General features: G+C 40.1%; 1 protein-coding gene across 5 annotated transcripts in view; it reads right to left on the bottom strand.

Annotated features, from left to right (window-relative positions):
* WT1 (WT1 transcription factor) overlaps positions 1-23657 on the bottom strand; it is a 48385-nt gene that overhangs the window by 3087 nt on the left and 21641 nt on the right. For 3 of the 5 annotated variants that reach the window (XM_048854282.2, XM_048854284.2, XM_048854285.2), the window contains 4 exons: positions 16260-16362; positions 14671-14821; positions 3067-3156; positions 1523-1615 (listed from right to left, as the gene is read on the bottom strand). In XM_048854282.2, the coding sequence (XP_048710239.1) occupies positions 1523-1615; positions 3067-3156; positions 14671-14821; positions 16260-16362 (437 nt within the window). Of the gene's footprint in view, positions 1-1522; positions 1616-3066; positions 3157-14670; positions 14822-16259; positions 16363-18261; positions 18856-23657 lie in introns of those variants that run through there. The other 2 variants (XM_075129450.1, XM_048854283.2) reach the window with 2 other exon arrangements.

The raw sequence follows: 23657 nt of genomic DNA, 5'->3' as shown, positions 1-23657 counted from the left end.
AAAACACACCTTTTTTTGGCAGTGAAGACACAGGTCCAGCTCACATTGTGGCTACAAGATGGTAAAGCCCCAGGCTCTAGTCTTTGCTTGAGTCGTGTTAGTCCTTTCACTCAGGCACAGAACAGAGCTTGTGCCTTGTCTTCACTAGGGGGGAAAATGTGGTTTCATAACTAGAGTTAGCTAACATGAGGTAAATCCTAGTGAAAATAGACAGTTTGTAGTTGTCACATGTTAACAGGTTGAGGTAAAACCTACACTCCCCCATGACCTTTAACGCAATTTACTAATTTATGTGAAAACTACACACTGGCTTGCCTTCACTAGGAATTTACCTCATATTAAGTCATGTTAACTATGACCACACCTTTTTTCCTAGAGAAGATGCACCCTATTTCAGGCCAAGGTCACACTGTAACTGTGGGCATACACCAGAGGTTAAAACTGTACCCTTTACCATTTGCAGACCATAAAAGTGTAGACAATGAAATACACAGCACATTGTCTTATGCTTTCTTTTGGATGCAGCCTGGAAAGTGCCAGTATTCCACAGGCGAATAGTTCTGATTTATGTAAATTATGTTTTACATCTTAAATATGAAAATTTTGTGGGAGGGAAGGGAAGAGAAAAATTCCTTATCTTAGCTGGGAGAGTAGGACTTTTTACAAGTCCTTGTCTCGCAGTATGGAGGCATGTCTCAAAGCTTGAGACCATTATGAATAGCACTGAGGTATCTAATAATATTGAACTCTAGAAAGGCAGCTGTTTATTGGCAAGATATTCTGATTTTATAAGTAAATTAGTAGATCAAATTGTTCAGCTAAGAATGGTGCAAAAATAATTCTAAATTACTCCCAGAACATGAGGTTTCAGTTAAAATGCTATGGAAAGGATCTATTGTAATTCCATCATTATGTTTCCTCAAATGTTCCTTGGACATTTTGGTGTGTTTTTACTTTAGATTTTGTGCATGTGGCTGTTTACTGTTGGCAAAAGGTGCTGTCTTTATCCTCAGGAGAGATTACAGTGATGCCAGCTTCCCCAAGATACCTTACATTAGGCCTCAACCCTGACCTAGAGGGGCCATGAGTAGAGATGAGAAGATCCTTTACACAGCCCCTCTGCTGAGGCTGGCACTAAATGGCCTCTTTGTGAGCTGTTGTGGGGATGATAGTTTATGCACAGTGGATCTTTGTGGGCTGAGATCACTAAAGCCATTTCACAAAAGCTGACAAAATACATTATGCCAAACTGACATGTCCTAAAAGCATGAAGTAACCAGGAGTAACATTTTCAGAAGCATCTAAGTAACACAGGAGCCTAAGTCCTATTTTGATAAGTGATTTGAGCATCTAGGAGCCAAGTCTCACTGAAAGTCAATGGGACTCAGGCTCCTAAGTCACTTGGGCACTTTTGAAAATGTTAACCCAGGTTCGAAGACTCTCGCTAAACATTTAAATCACAATAAAATTTATTTAGTTTAAATAAATAATGAAATATAAATGTGAAGAAAAGTTTACGCACTTGTTTTACCTGTATGAGTCCTGGTATGAGTCTTCAGATGATCAGATCTGGAGAACTTTCTCTGACAGGTTTTACACTGGAAGGGTTTCACACCTAAATAGATAAAACAAATCTATTCCCGTACTCCAACAACTTTTGGGAAGGGTCAGGGAGATCAATTATTTCTGAATTATCAAAATACTGGCATTTTTTTTAATAATTCCTGTAACTACTCCTCCCCAGCTGCCCGCCTACGTGTCTCAAAGATCATTAATCAGGCTGCTGTACAACTTAACCTTTCATAACCCTATCTTTCTCCTACAGACCAGTTAACACTTTCAGGTATAAAACATCCCAGCTGCAGCCAGTGTAAGCAAGCACTAATCATAGGATTCAAAAAGTCGTGATCAAGAAAAGCTCCGCAAAGTTATTTTTTTGGTTCCTGTGGTTTGGTACCCCTGGCATTCCACCTCAAGCTTGGTGTATTTGGATTCAATTTGGTAAAACCAGATTGAAAAAAAATCCACCTGACAAGTTTTATTAAACAATATATATTGTACATGGGTTCTTAAGGATTTGTTCAACCCAGAAGACCTACCATGGGATCGTCAAAAATGTATATATTAGGGGGGGAAATTAAGTGATGCCACGTAACAGTCTCAAAAATGTCCCTCCTCACCCCAAAAGAGCCACCACTGGGGATTCTGATTTAAGGTTTGCAAAACCCAAAGAAAGTTTACATGAACTGCTAGTTTTCATGTTGAAACCGAAAGATTCCCATCGTTTCAGGTTTCATTATGGAAAGTTTCACACAGCTGAAGTCCATCATAATTCTCCTATTACCTCTTAAGGGCCAAACTGTCTTCCTTAGGATAAAAACTGAGCAAACAGACTTTGCATAAGAAACCTTGTAATATTCCACAATCCAGAATCAGGCCACAGAGCCATTCATAATTGCTACAACATTCTCCACCCTGTAGCCAAGGAGTGCTACATGCTTCCAGTGCAGAGTTTGTGGCCAGTGTAGCTACATGCTTAAAGTCAATAGGATTTAAGCCCATGCACATGCCTAAGTGCAGGATTGGGGTCTGGATGCAGAGCCGTGCTCTGTAGAATGCAGTGGGTGTGGTGTACACTTCATCATCTGCTCCTCCTTTCTGCACAGCAAACTCATGGTAGTTCCATTGCCTTTTGAGCCTCACTCATGGGTGAGTGCAGGTTTTCCCTTACATATTTAAATCATAAGCATTACTGCAGTATTAACTGCATTAATTGTTTTTAAATTATTACTTTTATCAGATTACTAGTAGATGGTTTTATTTTGTTTAATCATTCCTTGTTCAAAAGAGAGAATATTTCCCACCCCATGCACATCACCCCAGAGAGCAGAATGTTTCATTTGGAGAGTTTTGATACAAGTTTGCAGAATCCAAAAGCTCAATTACTGAGGCATAAATTTGTGATTCTGAAATGCTAGTAAAAAATCATCATCCCTGGAGTCTAACTAAGGATGAATCTTCCTGCTAAGAAGAACGTTAAAGAGGAGAGAGTTATAGCCAACAAACCTGTGTGTCGTCTTTGGTGTCGTTTGAGTTGGTCTGAACGAGAGAACCTTCGCTCACAGTCCTTAAAGTCGCATTGGTACGGTTTCTCACCTTAAGAGGGCAAAGGTTTCATTAGCAAGGTATTGCTGAATTCGGAAGCATGTCAGCTTCATGTTTAATGAGTCTCTTCGTTTATAAAATGTGTTATACTAAAAGGCTAGGGCTTCTTTTCACATTTTTAAAGAGTTAATGGGCCAGATTCTCAGCTGATTCAAATTGATATAGCTTGAAGTCAATGGAGCTATGCAGATTTATACCAGCTGGGGATTTAGCACAATTCATGTACCTTAGTTCAATTTAATCTTGAATCAGTTTGTTCTAAAAAGCGGTAAAAAATAAGATTACACAATCTGAACCCAAGTTGCATGAACATTTATTCTAACATTTGACATTATTCTAATATTTGACAATAAAAACAGCAATGTGTCTTTTCCCCGAAGACCATATTCCAACCCCTTCTATAATTTTCACAAGGAAGTAATTTACACAGGTGAAAGATTTACAAACTGCTGAAAACTGGATTTGAAGGGAAAAAAATCAAACCCAAAACGTTCAGACTGGTAAATTTTTATCTGGGGTAAGTGTGTTAAAGAATTGGCAACATTTGATCCTGGAATAAAGCACATTTCTCCCCCAAAATGCCTATTCCTTCACTTCCCTTAAGCACCATGAAAAGCAGTTTTTCACATGCAAACATCTCCCTCACCCAAGTCTATGAAATCTTATAGAGCCTCATATACAAAAATTATGTAAACATTTCCTATGTGTTTTGTACATCTCTACTCAAAACCCTAGAACTCAGCCTGCCTGGGATCAAAGTGATATGCTGGCCTTAAATATAAAATAATAATAATATCTCATCACAAAGAGCTTGACAAAGCATCTAAGCATGCAAACGTAATAGAAATGCAGCCATTTCAGGAGAGGAGAGTGGAAACAAATTGGAATATAGCACACTGCGTAATAGTGGGGTGAATTAAAATTTTGACCAGCACAGAAGGGCTAACTTAATCTTACTGACACTGGATTTTTAAGGCCTGATTCTCATTTACACTAAGGCCTTTTTACACCACTCTGGCATGCTAGAAGGCATAAAATACATACATTATACTTACACCCACTATAAGGCCCTTTTACAATGCCAGAATGGAGCCCTTTAATGTGTATACAGAGCAGAAGGACACTGTTTTTTAAATACTTCATATGAAAGTTTTATACACAGTAAACTGCATGGAACTTTTTTTTTTCTGCTTTGGAAGGGTGAGGTGTACAACAAAGACCCAAAATGAAGGCATTAAAGAAAAAGGAGCTTGAAATGAAGTGGGGTGGATTTTTAAAAAATGTATTAAGTTCCCAAACACCTGAATTTCAAGATTCAGTGTCTGTGATTTATAATAATAGCAGAGAAATAGGTTTCTATTAGCCACATTTGAATCTAGAATGAGGGCTGTACATTATGAGGCACAGAGGAGGCATATGCTCAGATATTGTGTTTATGTTGCATGTGATCTACGAAAGTGAACTGACCCCTTTACAGAGTATATTTCATTGCAATTACAGTATTAGGAAAGTTAGAAATGGTCCATGATTTAAGGGGACATAGGAATTTCTACTTGAAAATATTTATCTTTATAGCTTATCCTTACTCATTTTAAAAATTACAAAGTTAATACATCTCTATCATTTTTGTATTATGAAAATTATGATTTGGGCTTCTTGGATGAGTCACATTCTGATCTCAGCAAAACTTTTGCAAATGTTGAGTAACTTTGCTTATATTAACAATGAGGAGTCCAGTGGCACCTGAAAGACTAACAGATTTATTTGGATGTAAGCTTTCGTGGGTAAAAACCCACTTCTTCAGATGCACGAAAGCTTTTGCCCAAATAAATCTGTTAGTCTTTAAGTTGCCACCGGACTCCTCATTGTTTTTGTGGATATAGACTAACACGGCTACCCCTCTGATATTTGTTTATATTAATGAAGATTTACACTGGTGTAGCAAAGATCAGAATTTTCACTGTACTTAACATCTGTATAAAAATCTTTATAACTTCCTGTGGCAGGTACCCAAAGGAGTTTATTGACTCTTAAACCTAGGCATAAACTATTCCATATCTGTTCAGTTTAATATATTTATGTAAATTATTACATTTGCCACAAGTGTTTAAAATGGTTCCTTATACTTTGACCACAAGAACTTCCGCAGAAATGCCTACTTCTAGGAAACCACTTATTTTCAAGAGATTCAGCCATTTGACAGATTTAAGAGACTGGATGTCAATGGAACAGAATGCAGTGTCAGGATGATTGTCTCCTAATTGCAATATAAACGCAGAAGATATTTAATTAGACATTTGAATAGAACATTGTAACAGGCTTGAAGGCCTCCACTTTGAAAACAAAAGGACCTTTATTTTTGTTTTACAAAATGATCTACTCGCCTGAGAACTCTGATGCCTTTTTCAGACTACCTTATCAGCAACCTTCTTCTGCTGGAGCCAGAGTTGCTCACTTGCATTCAGATTTGTTTGGTCAGAATTATTATGCAATTTAACCATTAGAAGCCAGTTTGTAGATTAAAGCCATTTTTTAAAAACCATTAATTAAAACATATTTTTGATTAGAATAAGGAAAAACGTCAACCAATGCACATATGGGGGTCAGCCAATCCAGCAAACCGACACAAAACAGTGTGTTGAAATTGAGTGTAGAAGGAAGGGGAGTGAGATATGGAGAGGATCCAGAATGTCTCTCTCTTCCATTTTTCTTGGGCTTCAGCAGGGCCTAATTAAACACCCACTGAAGTCAATGGAGATACATATTGACTTCAATAAGCATCAGAACAAGTATCCGATTAGGAAAACACTAAACACTCAGTGGATTCTCTCAACCAGCGGTTCTCAAGCTTTAGCAACCCAAGGACCCCCATTTTGATTTTAAAATTTTCACAGACCCTCTAAGCCCCCCACTCAGCCTCAGGCCCCACCCCCATTTCCACCTCTGCCCCACCTCTTCCCGCCTCCTCTCTCCCCCTCCCTCCCAGCACCTCCTGCACATCGCTGAACAGCTGTTCTCTGGTGTGCAGGAGGTGCTGGGAGGGAGGAGGAGGAGTTAAGGGAGGGAGGGGAAGGAATTGATCAACATGGCCCGCAGACCCCGTGGAGTGCCCTCATGGACCCCCAGGGGTCCGCAGACTCCAGTTTGAGAAACACTGCTCTAAACTGCTTTGCAAAAAGTTTGTTTGTGATTTATTTTTTCCCAGGGCTCATTAGGGCATCCTCAGTTAGAGCTAAAGCCTCCAGGTTTGAGGGACACTCAAACAATATTTCCAATATGACAAAAACAAAACAAAGGAGTTGAAGATCAAACTGCACCTGCCCTTTGCCCTTTCCTTGCTCAGTTTTTCGCCATTACTTACATTTCGGTACTAACAAGAAGAACTGAAAGGCTGACCATAATGCAAGATAAAGCTTTGGACATGGGGGAACGGAAAGACAGCTCGGTATGAAACCATTTTTTCTTTAAAATTAAAAACTCAAATTGCACTTTAACTTTAGATTTAAAGCACAGCAAACATAAAACAAGTCTGAGCTGGCTTGGTTCTGGTTTGCTTTGTTTTTTTTCATTGGAGTCTTAAATATATGTCAGTGTATTTATTCAAAATGGGCCAAATTACACTAGTGTAAACGGAAGGCAACTTCTTTGAAACCAGTGCAGTTACTCCAGATTTACCCAAATATAAGCGAGAGCAGAATTTGGACCTACTTTCCTATAAGTGCACAATATTGGCTATAATATTTTCATTCAAGTATACTTTTGGTGGAGGAGTTCTGGAATGGGGAGGTGGGCAAGTGCTAAGACTAAAACATTAAGTGAGTAGTTGAAATTTTGCCTTTCGCTCAGAGACAGCAAGTTTTACAGAGAAAGAATCTGAGGCAGATCTAATTAAATGGGGTTTTATACTGATTCCATTCAATTGGTGCAACCCCCTTCTGTGGGTGCAGTTCAATATCAATGCAAAAGTGTTTATACCATTATAACATGTTTCAGTAAATTTTTTGTACATATTTTTCTTTTGTCAGTAAGCTTTAAAGATAAAGTTTATGCATTTTCTTTGCACAAGAAACCAGATTGGGGTGGGGGGATAGATTTGTAACTGTTGGTGATAAAAGAAAAACCTTCTACACTGCACATTATCCTGTGAGAATGAATCTTACAAGGTCTGCCTTCAAGGAATATTAATAGAGGAAAGACAGTCTAGGGCACTGGCCTGGGACTCAGACATGGGTTTGATTCCCCGCTCAACCACAGACTTCACTTGTGACTTTAAACAAGTCACTTAATCTACCCTCAGTTCCCCATCTGTAGAATAGGGATAATATTTCTCTACCTCTCAATGATCTTGGAGGATAAAATCCATTAATATATTAATGGTTGCAAGGTGCCTAGATACTGTGGTGAGGAAGGTCATATAAGTAACTAGATAAAAGAAGGAGACACAGAAGGGATGTCAAGAAGACTCACTCCATTCTGAATGGGTTTTGGTGGCAGTGTATAATTAATCAATAAGATAGAGTCATCTAGTACTGTAAAATTTAAGGTGTAGCAAACCCATGTGTGATACCCTGGCACCCCAGTATTCACCCCTGTCATGTAATTAGGATATGTTTTGTACAAAGCATGCCTTGTGAGGTATCATTCTAAAAGTCTTGATCTGGTAGACAGCAATATCTCGTTGGATTGTATGTGCTATTGCAGAGGTGGGCAAACTACGGCCCGCGGGACCGTCCTGCCTGGTCCCTGAGCTCCTGGCCAGGGAGGCTAGTCCCCAGCCCCTCCCCTGTTGTCCCCCCTCGCCAGGCTTTCCAATAAGCCTGTCCTGCCACCGGAACGGTGAGGGGGCCGGGGGAGAGAGGGGTTGGATAAGGGGCAGGAGGTCCCAGGAGGCAGTCAGGGGAGAAGGGGCGGTTGGATGGGGCAGAGGTTCGGGGGGGCAGTCAGGAGACAGGGTGCAGGGGGGTTAGATAGGGAGTGGGGTGTCCTGGGGGGCAGTTAGGGGACAAGAAGTGTGGGGGGGATGGATGGGTCGGGGGTCCTGTCATGGGGTGGGGGTGTGGATAGGGGTCAGGGCAGTCAGGGGACAGGGAGTGGGGGGGGGGTTGGATAGGGGATGGGATCCCGGGGCTGTGGTTGGGGCAGGGGGTCCCGGGAGGGGGTGGTCAGAGGACAAGGAGCAGGGCGGGTTGGATGGGTCAGCGGTTCTGAGGGGGGCAGTCAGGAGGCGGGAAATGGAAGGGGAAGGGAGTAGGGGGTGGAGGCCAGGCTGTTTGTGAAGGCACAGCCTTCCCTACCTGGCCCTCCATACTGTTTCGCAATCCCAATGTGGCCCTGGGGCCAAAAAGTTTGCCCACCCCTGTGCTATCGTCATATGTGAAGTGATGAAGTTTGGCTATGTATGTGTTACTGAAACACGTTGTGAGGTTGAAAACACACACAAGCAGCCTTTCAGGTCAACAGTAAAAAGGTTAAACAACGTTAATGGCTTATTGAGGAAATGCACACAAGCACAAGGATTACCCCAGGAACTGTGTATAATAGAAACCTCTCAGAGATAGCACTACACAATGGGAACTGTTTGACCCAGGTCACAGCAAAAGAGCTTTCCAGAAAGTGGGAAGAAACTATAAAAAGGGGACAGTGACATCATGATGGGTCCTTGCTCTCCCTACAACACACCTGGAAATGCCTGAGGGGCAAGGACTGAACTGTGGGATGTAATGGTCCCAGGATAAAGGGATTTTTAGCCTATGTATGAAAACCTGGGAGAGCCAAGGCAACTTGTGCCTTAAGAATCTGCCAGCCTGTTTATCACTCATGGTGAGAATTTTTTAATTTATATCCTACCTATCTAGTGTGTTACGCTCAGTTTGAGGTTTTGTTTATTTATTAAGGTAATCTGCTTTGATCTGTTTGCTATCACTTACAATCACTTAAAATCTATCTTTTGTAGTTAATAAACTTGTTTTTGTTTTGTCTAAAACCAGGGAGTGGAAATTATAACTTGGGACAAAAAGCTGTTGCATATCTCTCCACATCGAGGGAGGGGGCGAATTTTATGAGCTTACGCTGTACAGTTCCCTGTGCAGCACAAGATAGTGTAATTTTGGGTTTACACTCCAGAGAGGGGTGCATGCTTTAGCAACTGGGAGGTGCCTTAGCTGAGCCTTCCCAGGCAGAGCTGATCTCAGCATCTGTGTGAAGCTACAGCTGGGTGTGTCCCTATACTGTGTGTATGCTGGCGAAAAAGCAAGCTTAGAGAGCTTGGTAACTTATCACAGCACCACAGTGTGAAAGGGAGCCAATGCTGGTGGGTCAGGCGGGCTCAGTGGTACCCCAGTTACAAGTGGCACCCCGGTGGGAACCCGTCACACCATGGCTATATACTTTCAAACATAACCTTGGACTTTCAACCCCACAAGCTGAAACCCCTAACATTTAAACCAAAAGGATCAACTCCACTAATTGCAGGCTCTCAGCCTTCACTGAGGCCAGCTACTAGACAGAATCACCACCACACACACTTACCCTGTATATTACAAAATCCTTAAAAAACAAATTTCTTGACAATTACTGCTCTCCCTCTGTCTTTTCTTCTTCTTTTTTTTTAAATGACAGGTAGTTTTTAGGAGACAGAAGGTCCAAAAAGTTATTTTCTGTATAAATTGACCAGTTTCTACTCAAAGTGAATTCATAGCTTTATCAGGAATTGGAATAGCACCAGACAAAATCTGGAAAGAATTATGATGTTTCTGCCATAGATCCCGTTCATGAAGGGGTAGGGGTGTGTGTGTGTGTGTGTGTAAGTAAAATATTATTTTATAGATACACACACGTATTTATGTATAACCAGTTTTCACAAAGCAATCTCTGAAGTCTACTCACCACATTATTTGCATTATTGTTTACAGTTTATATTTATTTATGCATTTCTTTAGGAGCCCAATCTACTACAGTGGAATATTCCGTGATAACAAGTACGCTTTTATGGTTATATGTGTTTCAATAATGGCATTGTTAACAGTGGATAAGCAATCTTCGAGGGTACAAAATGTAAATGTATTTTCTACAAGAACTTTGTTGAAACATTAGTAAAAACTGATTAGAGATTCCAATTTTGTGTTTCAGAGCTCTGCTTGATTTTGCAATATAGCAGTTGGTAACATTATCTGAAAGAAAAGGACATAAGTAGAGGAACTAATGAGTCAGTCATATATAAATATCTAGTAGGTGATGGGAAGCAAAACATCAAGGGCCAAAATTATTTTGTAACAGCACTAACAGCTAGTTTAAGTTTACATATTAATATTTCATCCTGTTTCAAGTCAAGTGTCCATTATTGCAAAACCTGATCTATTACTATATTAAGAAAGGTGGAAGGGCTTCTAACTGCATGTGTGTATTCTGATATCACATTACACCAGGAACAGTACAATTGTGTATTGGTTACAGAAAGAAAGGCCTGATACAGCCAAAAGTAACCTCTATAGTAACTGGCCCCTGGAAGCTCTCCAGCACTTGTAACACCAACAGACCCTGGTCATCGGCAGGCAGGATCGAACCTGGGGCCTCTGGAGCTTAGTGCATCAGCCTCTACTGCAGTGGTTCTCAAACTTTTGTACTGGTGACTCCTTTCAGATAGCAAGCCTCTGAGTGCAACCCCCCTTTTAAATTAAAAACACTTCTTTACATATTTAACACCATTATAAATGCTGGAGGCAAAGTGGCGTTTGGGGTGGAGGCTGACAGCTCGCAACCCCCCTGTAATAACCTTGTGACACCCTGAGGGGTCCCAACCCCCAGTTTGAGAACCCCTCCTCTACTGCATGAGCTAAAAGCCACGTGGCCTTTAGCTAAGGCTGTAGAGCAGATTCAGTCTCTCTCTAAGTGGTCTCGGTGCCACTAGATGGGACAGAGCACCACACCCAGTAGGTGTGCAGGTTACACAGTCAAAAGTAACTTCTAAAGTAGCTGGCCCCTGGAAGCTCTCCAGCTTTCCTGCAGCTATCCAGACTATGGTCTACACAAAGGTGTATGTGTTAGTGGAAGAAGAGGAGGAATACCCCTCTTTTTGTGAGTGCAGAACACCATGCTAGACATTCCACTGCCATTCCCTTTCTAGTTGTCTGATTCCACTCAGTCTAACTGGCATATTTAGCACGGAACCCTATGTTTACAATGCTCAGGTGTTGCTCAGCTGCTGGTTTAGTCTCACATTAAGAAACAGTTTTAAAGGGCTGTGGCTTTACTTTATCAGGTGGTCCCTAGCTGGCAGCTCCATTATATTCAGACTGGCCTGATGATGGTCTCTTATAGATTTCTCTAAGACAATGCCTTGCACCTAAAAAAAGCAAGTGGGGTATGGAAGGAAAGGAGTAGTAAAGAAGCTATCACTCAGTAAGCACTGCTACCAGGAGGAGAGACATTCCACAGCAGTGATTCTGAAAGGACAACTCCTCCATAAAAGAGAGATTGGTTTCCAAAATTTTCCACAAAATGGCTGCACAACCCCCATGCTAGGAAACAGGGGAAAGACAAAGATACAAAGAGACTAGAAATGGGACCCTCCACGAAGTTCACATCTGAATATTAGATACCACTAAAGTATGGATGCGTTCACATCTCGGGGGATAGACCTGCCCTTTTATAAAGCTAAGAGAAATTTGCAAAATTAAAAACTATTTCTAGATTTGAATTTAAAATATCTCAAAGTTCAGAGATGTACAGATCTAGGGCCACATCTGAAAGAGAGATCATTCTGGGGGAAAAGCCCGTCCGGGTTTGTGAAGCATGGAAGGCAATGAACTCACTCGTGAGCATTTTTTATCTCCTCTCCCTGGCACCTCTACAACTCACTCTAGAGGAATAATGGCATTTATGCCCTTCAAAGGCAGTCAGATAACTCCCTCTGGAGAGGATAGCAAGCTACAGTCCCAGCATCTTCAGCTTCCTGGAACTTGTGTCTCCAAATGTTATAGAGCAGGCGCTAAATAGTGTGTGGTATAAAGCAGTACATAGAATCATAGAATATCAGGGTTGGAAGGGACCTCAGAGGCCATCTAGTCCAACCCCCTGCTCAAAGCAGGACCGATCCCCAATTAAATCATCCCAGCCAGGGCTTTGTCAAGCCTGACCTTAAAAACTTCTAAGGAAGGAGATTCCACCAGCTCCCTAGGTAACGCATTCCAGTGTTTCACCCCCCTCCTAGTGAAAAAGTTTTTCCTAATATCCAACCTAAATCTCCCCCACTGCAACTTGAGACCATTACTCCTTGTCCTGTCATCTGCTACCACTGAGAACAGTCTAGAGCCATCCTCTTTGGAACCCCCTTTCAGGTAGTTGAAAGCAGCTATCAAATCCCCCCTCATTCTTCTCTTCTGAAGACTAAACATCCCCAGTACCCTCAGTCTCTCCTCATAACTCATGCGTTCCAGACCCCTAATCATTTTTGTTGCCCTCCGCTGGACGCTTTCCAATTTTTCCACATCCTTCTTGTAGTGTGGGGCCCAAAACTGGACACAGTACTCCAGATGAGGCCTCACCAGTGTCGAATAGAGGGGAACAATCACGTCCCTCAATCTGCTGGCAATGCCCCTACTTATACATCCCAAAATGCCATTGGCCTTCTTGGCAACAAGGGCATACTGTTGACTCAGTGTTGACATCTTTATCTTGCAGTTAAAGAAAAAAAAAAAGATTCAAGAGTAACCTTGTGAGGCATCCAGAAATAATATGGTGTAAACCAAGCATCTACATGTAATAAAATAAGAGCTGAATAATTAATAATTTTCAGATTATGGAAAATCAAGATTTGGAGCAAATAAGTTTAGCGATTAAGGAAATCGGAGTGATTGTGAGGACAACTCAAAACTGTTTAGACATTTTCAAGCAAAATACCGGCATAGGCAGCTATTAGAGGCTCCCAGGTGCCTACAAAATTGTATTTTAAAACTGTTTATGGAGACCAGAGTAATGTTTGTGTACAGTTTGAGCTATGAAGCCTACATTTCAGTTGCAATCTAAAGTATCTTGAATTTGTAATCTGAGCAACACTGAAGATGTCCAGCTAAATATTCCATGTGTTGTGCAGTCCTGTGCATTATTAAATTAAAAATGCATTGCACTGGTTATCCTTAACATCTTTACAATTGCTGTGTGCAATTAACATTACCATAGTATTCAAAGTATTCCACAGGCCTGGGGTTTGCAAACTCTCTTTTATAGTGTGGGCCAATTTTAACAGAGATAGTGTATGATAGACCATGTGACTATTTACAATGTACCACCTCTCAACAGTCTATTTCATCCCTATGATAATGACAGCAATTGCTGATGTGGTAGAGCAATAGCAGGAAAATGTGTATCTTTAGCACAGTTGTGATCTTAAGAGCATCCCAACACAAGAGGACAAGGGGCTCAGTGATAGCTCTTAATACATTTCAGATGGCTTGACCATTCCAGTGTACTCCAACTCACTAAGGTCATAAACCTGTAACTGAAAGGTGTCATGTAAGGTGTCAGTGGGAAGTTAATAACATACTGATCATTAATATGACTGTGTAATGTACATACAGAGCACAAATTCAAAGTTAAAATCTTATCGGAAATTATGTTATCAAAGCGTGTCTGCCAGGCAGTGCTGAAGTTACTATACCCTAGACAAAGGAATATGGTTCTGCCACCTTGAAGGTATTTCCAAAGTACATTAAAAGACAATGGGAATGCAATCTACATAGAAAGTAAAAAGACCGATCAAGCCAACAAGGGGAAGTATTAACGGAGCATCACAGCAGGGGGAGGAGATTGCAGGAAACAGATTAATTTGTATTTTAGCAAATACCAGTGGGGGAAGAAACCAGCATGGAATTTCCTTCACCACTAGACTCCATGTCTCCTTCCTCATAACTTGAATGAGCTTCACTTGGGGGGAAACCTTCAGAAGAATCCATTTCAAAGGTTCACTGGAGTATATAAGAGAGGGGCAAAGAACCCCAAGTTATCTTTCACCTAGGAAGTGAGGACTTTGGGAAATCCTGACAAGAGGAGTGGTCAGCCATCTTGCTGGAAAGTAGATGGGTAAGGAAACTACCTTGGACAAGGGCTGTAGCTTGTTGTGTTAAGTCTTAGCCTCTAGAAAACATATTTCACTTTTATTTGCTTTTAGCCATTTCTAACTCTCTCCTTTATACTGGAACTCACTTAATATCCTATCTCCTTTTGTGAATAAACTTCTTTTACTTCTAATCTAAATCAGTCCAGTGCTGTGTTGGATTTAAAGTGAATGTTAACTCCAGTTAATGTGGCAAGTTACTGAGTATGGTATCTTTAAAGGAACAAACAAACCTTAATATCTCTTTGAATGGTCCAGGAGAGGACACAGACACACAATCATCATCATATAGGTCTCCTCTGTACACGGAGCTATGGGTTGCCTCTTCTGCCCGATCTTGATTTTAAAACCACCCCCTTTGTATGGCATCTTGTTTAGACAATGCAGGTACTTACCGGTGTGCTTTCTGCTGTGCATCTGTAAATGGGACAACTTAAAGTATCGTTTGTTACAGCCAGGATATGCACACATGAAGGGACGTTTTTCATTCGTCTCACTAGCTGATCGGACAATAGTTGGAGCTACTCCTGGCACTCGCCGAACATCCTACAATGGCAGAAACAGCAGTGTGCATAGCTCATGTGAGCACGTATAAACACAAGCCTGCTCCCATGTAATCAGTAGAAACACTCAAATAAACTTCAGCATGAGTATGATCCTCTGATATACCTACCATACTACAAATGACCATTTTTATTCTATTAATAATGTAAAATAGTGTTCCTTTACCTTTTCTATGTACAGCATTACAAATATGTGAAGGTAAATGCTACATGCTAAATTCTCTCTAATATTTATATCTTACAATAAATGGGCCAAGTTCCATACTAATTACCAACAGCATAAATGTGGAATAACCCCCTTTAGCATCAATGGATTAGCTTCATAATTACAACAGTGTAACAGATCAGAACCTGACCCAGAGTAATGTTTTTATACTTAATTTTACAAGCTAGAAATTAGGCTAGAGTCCAAGGAAGTCAGTGTAAGAAAAAATGTTACTGTTAGATACTGCTGTAGATTGTAACCTTGACTATACAATGGTACTGCCACGGTGTTCCAACCAAGATGCACTTTTTTCTGGGATAACTGAGTGTTAACTGCTCAGTTCAGTTCTGTTCACTGCATGTAAAGTTTAATCGTTTAACTTTTTTCTAAGAGCTGGTTCACTAAGTGATGAATTGTTAAACTATAAAAAAAGGACCAGGTACTATTAATATAATCTAAAGATCGTCCTATTGAGATACATTAACAACACTGAAGCAGTGCAGAAAAGACAGAATACATTTCAAATTTCTTAAAAAGCTTTGTGGCCAGTCCATTCAGTTTATAGAATGTATGCATTTATTGTGCTTTATGTCCAGGAACCTCAAGCATAATATACAGCATGGGATCCATTAGTATTAATTCTATAACCAGTTAGAAATGGATGGGAATCAACCATCCTGGATTTTATGGCCCTTTCAAGTGTTTAACTGGTGTGTTAGCCATTAGGATGTGATCACTTAGTGTACTTCTGTCTTCAGGGAATGATGTTCAAATTGTTACAATTTCACAAATCCACACATTCAGAACTTCATCTGACACCTCATTTTTGCTCAACCTTATCTACAATCCCAGGTCTAATCTACTATAAATACATAAAAACTTATGCGGCCAAAGTTACTGAATACCTAACTTTCAAGTTCCATGAGAGGCCTCCAATTTTTGGCAATCCTAAAGTTAGTGAATAATGCAGCTCCAAAGATATGTTTTAGAAGGAAAAATACTTTATTTTTTATACTACAACTGTGTCTAAAAGGTGATCTTATTTTGTTCTTCAGTGAAATAGCAGGTCAACTTATCTCAGCGATTTCTTAATGACACAGGGAGACCTAAAGTTAGCAAGAGAATTATGAATACCAATCAAATAATCAATAAGTAACTGGAACCCTATAAAAACAGTAATTCTTCTTCCCTATGTAGAATGTCCTAATATACTTACTTGTATTCCTCTAAAGACTCCATGGGTGTGTATTCTATATTGGGCCCCACAGCTGTATAACATAGGACCAGTGTGGTTGTCACTCTCATATCCTGTTGCATGGCTGCAGATAAAGAGGGGAACAATGCATAGAGTTAAATATTTTTTTTAGTGCACAGCTCCAAGCAAGAGGATTTGTTTCTTAATATGGTGATAAATTGTTTAGGCTTTGATTTGGTAGTCAGGAGATCCATCCCCAAGTGAAAATTACTGGAGAAAGATTCTTCTTTCACTGCATGGGTCAGATCATGATTATCACTCCAGCACAATGCATTGACTCAATAATATAGTTGTATTTATTATTGCCCAATAAATACCGTCCAGAAAAAAGGAGTATTGTCAAGGTTTAAAGTGTGGTACATTACCACAAAGATGTTAAGAAAAAAAGACACATAGGAACATAAACTTATGTGCATATGTGCAAGTTATTTATCAGCTAAATGCCGAGCTGGCTATTGCTAATATCTTTGGAATGAGCAAAATGCCTCAAGTTTCACATTAAGTACAGTGGATTTTGTCAGCACCTCATGACTCAGATATTACCAGATAGTACTGAGAAAGTGATGACATTTATAAGAATAGCAGTCGTGTACTCATAAGTACAGATTACAAATCAGTGTCCTAACCATTTAACCCACATATCAGCTTGCAAGATGCACTGTAGTTTAATTCTTTGTAAAAATCAACTTAAGCTAAACACAAAGGGGATGATCCTCAGTTGGTGTAAATGATCAAGATTCCCCAGGCAGCAGCATGGCAAAATTTAAAATAAATGGTTTGTTCACAATTTTGTTTACCTAGTTAAGATGTATCCTGAAAAATGTTATGTTTTTATGTGTAGAAGGTAGGAACACTGATGGATTTTTCCACTTTAGTAACTGTGAGATGTTTAAGTGATACATGTACATTGCAATTTTTAGTTCTGAATTAATAGTCATATGTGTTAATAAATTAAGAGCCATGGGTGTCTATATTTCAGTACCATGAACATTCAAAAACTCCAGGAGTGGAGACCAGGGAGACACAATGGGGGAACAATGTAGATGGATGAAAAGTAGGATTCTGAAGCAAAGCCTAGAATAACCAGGTTTATTGCCATCACAATTAGAGGCCACTGAGGCTCCAGACCTCTGACTGAAAAGGAAAGCAGGGCCCACTGAAAGAAAGCAGTCTATGTAAAGGTCCAGTCTTTCAAATGATTTACAAGAACAATGGAATTGTGGGCTGGAAAGAGTCTGAAAGTTTCATGAATTTGACCAAAAGGGAGAGAGCTTTTGTGACTATGTAATATTTGTAAAATATCTGTGTTTCTTCTTTAGCGAGCCCACATAGAGACTAGCAGTCTGCTTCTGACGCCTAACAGAGGTGTTCCTTTGATTCATGTGGTACAGTTCTGTGGGGTCAAACACTGCTAATGGCACCCTCTTCTACTAATTACACTAAACCCAAAGGAAGTCATCCGGCACACATGCAAAACCTCTGCTGGGGTGACTGCCATCATCTACATGTTTACCTTCATATTCTGGAGGCTTCTCTCCCCAAAATTCATCCTGGGGTATCCCAATAACAGCTTTTTTTTATCCAACTCTTCAGGATGGTGCTGCACGACAGTGACCTGCCTAGAAGCCACAACTGGCTTTCTTGAAAGAAAGCCAGATTTTTAGTTCAATTTGTTTTTTTCAGAGCCAAATCTGAAAAGCTATGGCGTCACATCCTTGGCTGGGCAAGTCAGTGGATCAAAAGTGACACAGCAAGCATGTGTTCCACTTCTTCACAAATTCTACGACAGCTGTGATTTTCCTGGTTTGGAAGGGTTCGTTTTTTTCAAGAACACCTAACCCTGGCAGAAGCAAAGAGTCAAAGACTAGACCTCACAGGAAAGTAGAGGCTTTTTAAAAGTTCAGAATGAAACAGGCTAAAAGAGGATTGCAAGGTGAATAAAATATTTTAATAGTGGCATTACCATTAGTAATAGGGAGAGAACAATGCTGGCACCTGTTCAGGGCAGGAATCCTCTTTTACCTATGTATCAATGCCTACCAAAATGGGACTCCAATCCTGATTAAGGCCTCAGGTCCTACCAGAACACAAACAATAAGAAATCATTTTCTCAGCTACAGCATGCACCAATATCAGAGAGCCACAAATGACCCCATCAATGTTGAATTTTCCTCTTGATTCAAAGGACAGCAGCAATGAAATCTGGTACTTGTGTAAAAGCCTATCAAAGGGAAGAAGCATCTATCACATGGCAACATCTGTTTTAATCACAGAGGGGAAGGGTGTTAGCATGTTATAATAAGAGAGGCATCTGTTCAGTTCACAGCAGAAGAAGTTGCTGATCTGAAGTGCCATAGGAAAGCAAGGGTAAATGTAAACTATCATTATTAGTCACTGGTTTGAGTAGCCTAGTTTAGCTTTATAATCCTTCACCTATCAGATCCACATCCCCGATGGCAGCCTAGGCAGTTCAAGAGACAAGATAGTTTGTAGGAAGATACCCTAAAAATATGGTAAACTTTACCCTGGAAGAAACCTCCGAAGGTACAACAAGTTACAGTAGAAATCATGCTACAAAACACAGACTAACTTGCACTTTACACTGTCTGAAATACAGGAGACTTGCAAGGTTTTCATTTGTAGGTGCCAAGGATTTTCTGAAGGACTATTCAGTTCTGTAATGGAAAGTAGCCAGCAGAACCCACTTCTCCTAGGAATTAGAAATGGAAGAAAGCTGTATGAGATCCCCTGGAATGCTCCTCATAGTATTTTCTCCAGTCTACTTTTAAAATATCTCCATGGATGGGGCTTCTACCAAATCGCTCTGTATTCCCCAAGCTTAAATTTCACTGACAGGAAGTTTTCCCTAACATTCCTCATACATTTTTTTATTTCATCCCATTACTCCTGGTCATATGCCCTCTTTGCTTTGGTGAGCAGAACTGTAGTGAAAGGCTTGATCACATTAGAAATTGTTTTCAAAGCCACCTGACCACTCATATATTAACTAGTGAGCAAACTACCCATTTAACAGTTCCCCTGAAAAGGCACCTTAGTAAGAAGAAACCATAGTTCCAATTTCTTAAAACCCACCAGCATTGTCAGGGACTTATCATATTCGGCCCTTTTATACTAACTTTGTTCATGCCAGGTAAGACTTCTTGGGTAAGAAGGCACAACTCAATAATGAGTAAGGGTAGAGTAATCTGACCCTAAACGATTGTAATATTCTAACATTGGGAACAGTTACTGGAAGTCAAAGGGACTATTGGTACAGCAATGTAAGACTTTCACAAATTGGGCCTGTGGCTGCTGCTTTGAATTGAAATCTCACTCTACATTGATAGTGACTGCCACACAGCTTGTGAAATAAACTGGATTTCTCATGTCTCTCCCTCTCACTATCTCCCTTTTGGTAAGAGCAAACGTGATGCATGCCAAGCTATGTGAATTTTTTGATACACCCATAATTTATTTAGCATACGCACTAGAATGTGGAAGACTCAGTGGAAGAACTAGTGTAAGTCTGGCAGCTCCTCTACAGCTTTTCAGACTTTCCAAAAATTACAGAATCACAACCACTGGTTTCATTTTACACAGGAGATAGCAACCAGAGGAAAGTCCAACCTCTATGAGCAATACAAGTCATCAGTGAGTTCACGCATGCAGTACACTAAAATAATTACAAATACACATCTTTCAGCTGGAGATCTTAAACAAAGAAACAAACAAAAAAAAAAAGAGTGGGAAATTCTTTGACTTTAAGCTCTTTGGAGTAGGGACTATATTTACCTGGGTGAGCAGGCAATGCCTAGTACATTGTGACCACTAATGGAAAGTAAAAATATGAATACATAATAAATAAATCAATGTATCCTGCTTGTTTACCAAGGGATCAACTGTCCTACATCTCTACAAATACATTGTAATCTATATAATTTTGCATCTGAGCTAAATAAGAAAAAACAAAGATTATGGTTTAAAATAAAGAAGTTGCAATTGAAGCCAGGGTTTTAATTGTAGAATTTGGAATCATCAAGAGGTCCAAGAAGAAAAAAATGGGAGAAAAAACTGTTTCCTCTGTTTAATGTTTAAAGTTATATTTATGACTGATGGGGGAAAAAATGCTGAAAAGAGTCAAGGCTAAGCAAAGCCAGATGCAGTTAAACCTGGTGTCAGGACAGTACTATTTTAGTGATGCAGGCAAAACCCTACAGGAGTTCTTGATTGAATAAAAACTGCAGGATTGGCCCTTAAGGTCCCAATTCTGCCTTCATTGGTGAATACAGAATTCCCTTGGATTTCAATGGAAGTTGCACAGATCTATCCAAAGGCAGAACTGGACTTTAAATATTTAGAGTTCATCCAGTTGATTGCTGAGATGGCCCCATATATATATTGTCCTTTGATTCTAGGCAGCCAGCTGCAGACCTGGAAAAAATGCATAAAATGTAGCTCCACATTTCTGCAAAACAAAGATTGATACTTATGCAACATAAAATGCTAAGCAAGCGTTATATACTGTAGAGCATTTAGAAACATTTGCCTTTAGGCCAGAAAATCCTTAACACTTGGAGAGTAGCTCTTTTAAAACGATTAATCTCGACGCTGTACAGATTGTACAGAGATTAATAAAAATGAAGGTTTTACAGATGAGAATGTGTGATGAAAAACAGAGCAGCTTTAGAGAGTTGTACCAATCTAAGACTTCATAAAAAAAAAATCTCATAAAAGATTACTTTCTAATCTGAATATATAAAAAAAACCTCACAACCTGCAATTTCTCTCTCACACCAACTTTACTTTGTTACACTAGAACTGTCTGATTAGTTTACAACTAGCCTCAACTTAAATCTGGAGGGCAAAGCTTGGTTTTTTTAATTATTATTTCATACGAATAAAAAAAAGGGAAGCTATAGGGCATATTGAGAAGAGTGAGCAAATAGCAGCATGAAACAGGAATGCCCATTGACTCAAAATGGAAGAATTAAAAAATTCAGAAGGAAAGATTACACAAAACAGGCACCACGTTAAGATGCAATTTACTAGTGTTTCAGTGCAGGAACTGGAATATCTGGTGTAGAAACAGAGCCAAAAATGAGACAGAACAAGGGTGCGGGCAGGCTGTGTGGGAACAGTACAGAAGAGAAATAAAGCTAAATTTTCTTTGCTAAAATGTTTACCACCCAATATTACGGGAAATATATGCCACCATGGAGACAATAAAGAGAAGTCTGATTAATGATATAGATGATGTTTCCTCCTGTTATTGGTGGTAATGCAGTTAAGCAGGAGGGAAGCATAAAGTTGCTGCTTTATCTGCATTCTCCAAGGCAACTGCACATCAGAGAAATGATTTCACTGATTCGGGCTCAGTGTGCAATCATTATGGAGAAAGAAAAGGTGGGTGAGATTAAGGCACTGGACTAGTATTCAGAGACTTGGGCTCAGTTCACAGCTCTGCTTGGGTACTTCTTTGGGCAGCTCACAATCTCTCCGAGTGAAATCCTTGTCCCATTGAAGTCAATGGGAATTTTGCCATTGACTTCAATGGAACTAGGATATCACCCTCCGTGCCTCAATTCCCTATCTGTAAAACGGGGAGAGTACTTCCCTTCCTCACAGAGGAGAGGATAAATTCATGATTAGGCATTCTGATGTGAGAGAAAAGGGGGAAATATTTAACACCATGAAAAACATATAATTGCGTGCTCCCATTCACACTGGCTGCAGGTCTGAGCCAGCTAGGGACAATTTACATTCTCAGAACTTACTGATGGTGTTTTATAAGGCTATGATGAAGGTTCTCTTGTTAATCTATTACAGAAAGCCTAAACCTTAAGGGTCTTGTATTAGAATGCAATTGTAGTAGTGTTTTGCAAATGATCTCTCTATTGTTCTGTCCAGTGAGACCAAGCAAATGGCAATACACACTGGTGTGCCTGGGAGTCCAGCCGATTGATTACATAGCTCAAGAATAAAGAAAAAAGGCACTGAGCCAAACTCTGCCAGTTTACATATGTGACCTCAGTGGAGGTCTACACGTTAACTTCAATTTCCAGATAGCATGGCCCTTATTTCTGCAATTTTCTATCTGTTTTGTGACAGAGCTCCTTGTTTGGTAGCCTATTTAGCTAGTCACAGGTTCAGTTACCACAACAGGGTTTAGGCTCCTGTCCAATATTGACAGGTCTGTGCAATACCAGTGGGATGCTGCAGTATCGTCTTTTTTCAGATCATGGCCCCAATTCTTGGGCCCACCCGAGACTGCCAGGGACTAGATCAGACAGCTGAATAGGTAGCTAGTCAATATTTCTCTTTATTCTCATTATTCAGTATGTGGCCATATTACTTATTTATCATACGCTATCCAAAACCTGTACTGAATAAAGAAATATTAATTTCCTCATGGGCCTTCCAAGATTCTCATCACCATAGTATGGAGGATTTAATAGTCCCTAATGAAAGTATCTTCACTTCACCTCCTAAGAGGCCATATTATTTTCCCTATTTTACAGCTGTGAAACAAAGGCTCAGAGATTAAGGCCAAATTTATCAAAAGTGTCCACTAATTTTGAGTGTCCACCTTCAGATGTATAAAAGGCCTGATTTTCCAGAGTAATTAGCATCTTTATAGCACTTTATATTTTCAAAGCACAGTGCCCATTGTCTTCAGTTGCAGTTGTGAGCTCTCAGCACTAATACAAATCAGGCCCCAGCTGTCTCAACATGCACACCAGAAAATGAGGAACACAGTTAGTGACCACTTGTGAAAAGTTTGAAACGATAGAATCCTGTTCTTCTGAGTGACATTTGACTGCCTTAGCCATGGGACCACCTTTTCTCCTCCTGCAATCCTTTGCTTCATTCACTCCACACCTTCCACCGTTTGCAACAAATCAGGGAGGGGTGGGCGGAACGGTTCTACAGACAACAGTCTCATTCACTATGCAATCCAGATCCATTTCCTGACTCCCGTCTATCCTGTGCACTAAACAAGACAGGGGTCCTGTAGATAAAATAGCATGTATCACATAATCAAAGGCTATATCATAATGCCTATGCGGGGGCAGGGGGGGGGAGGGGAGGGCTGAGTAAGTTTACATAACGGAAAGTGCCAGGCAACCTTAACTTTAGGTGTCACTGCCAACCCTGCCTAGAATATGTGGTAATGGTTTCATTTTAGTACATTAAACTTAAATTGAATATAAACCCAGGAATAGGGCTACTGAATGAAGCTCATGTAAAATGATAGGGTTTAGAGAGTGATATGTTGTATCACTAACATATAATTTTAAATTTCCCAATTTCTTGCAAACTTGCAATACTATTTCTTTATTCTTTATAATACAATACATA

Source organism: Caretta caretta, chromosome 6 (genome assembly GCF_965140235.1).
Source record: "Caretta caretta isolate rCarCar2 chromosome 6, rCarCar1.hap1, whole genome shotgun sequence".
Taxonomy (NCBI): domain Eukaryota; kingdom Metazoa; phylum Chordata; order Testudines; family Cheloniidae; genus Caretta; species Caretta caretta.
Note: the sequence above shows the minus strand (reverse complement) of the source record. Positions and strands in the feature narration are given on the sequence as shown.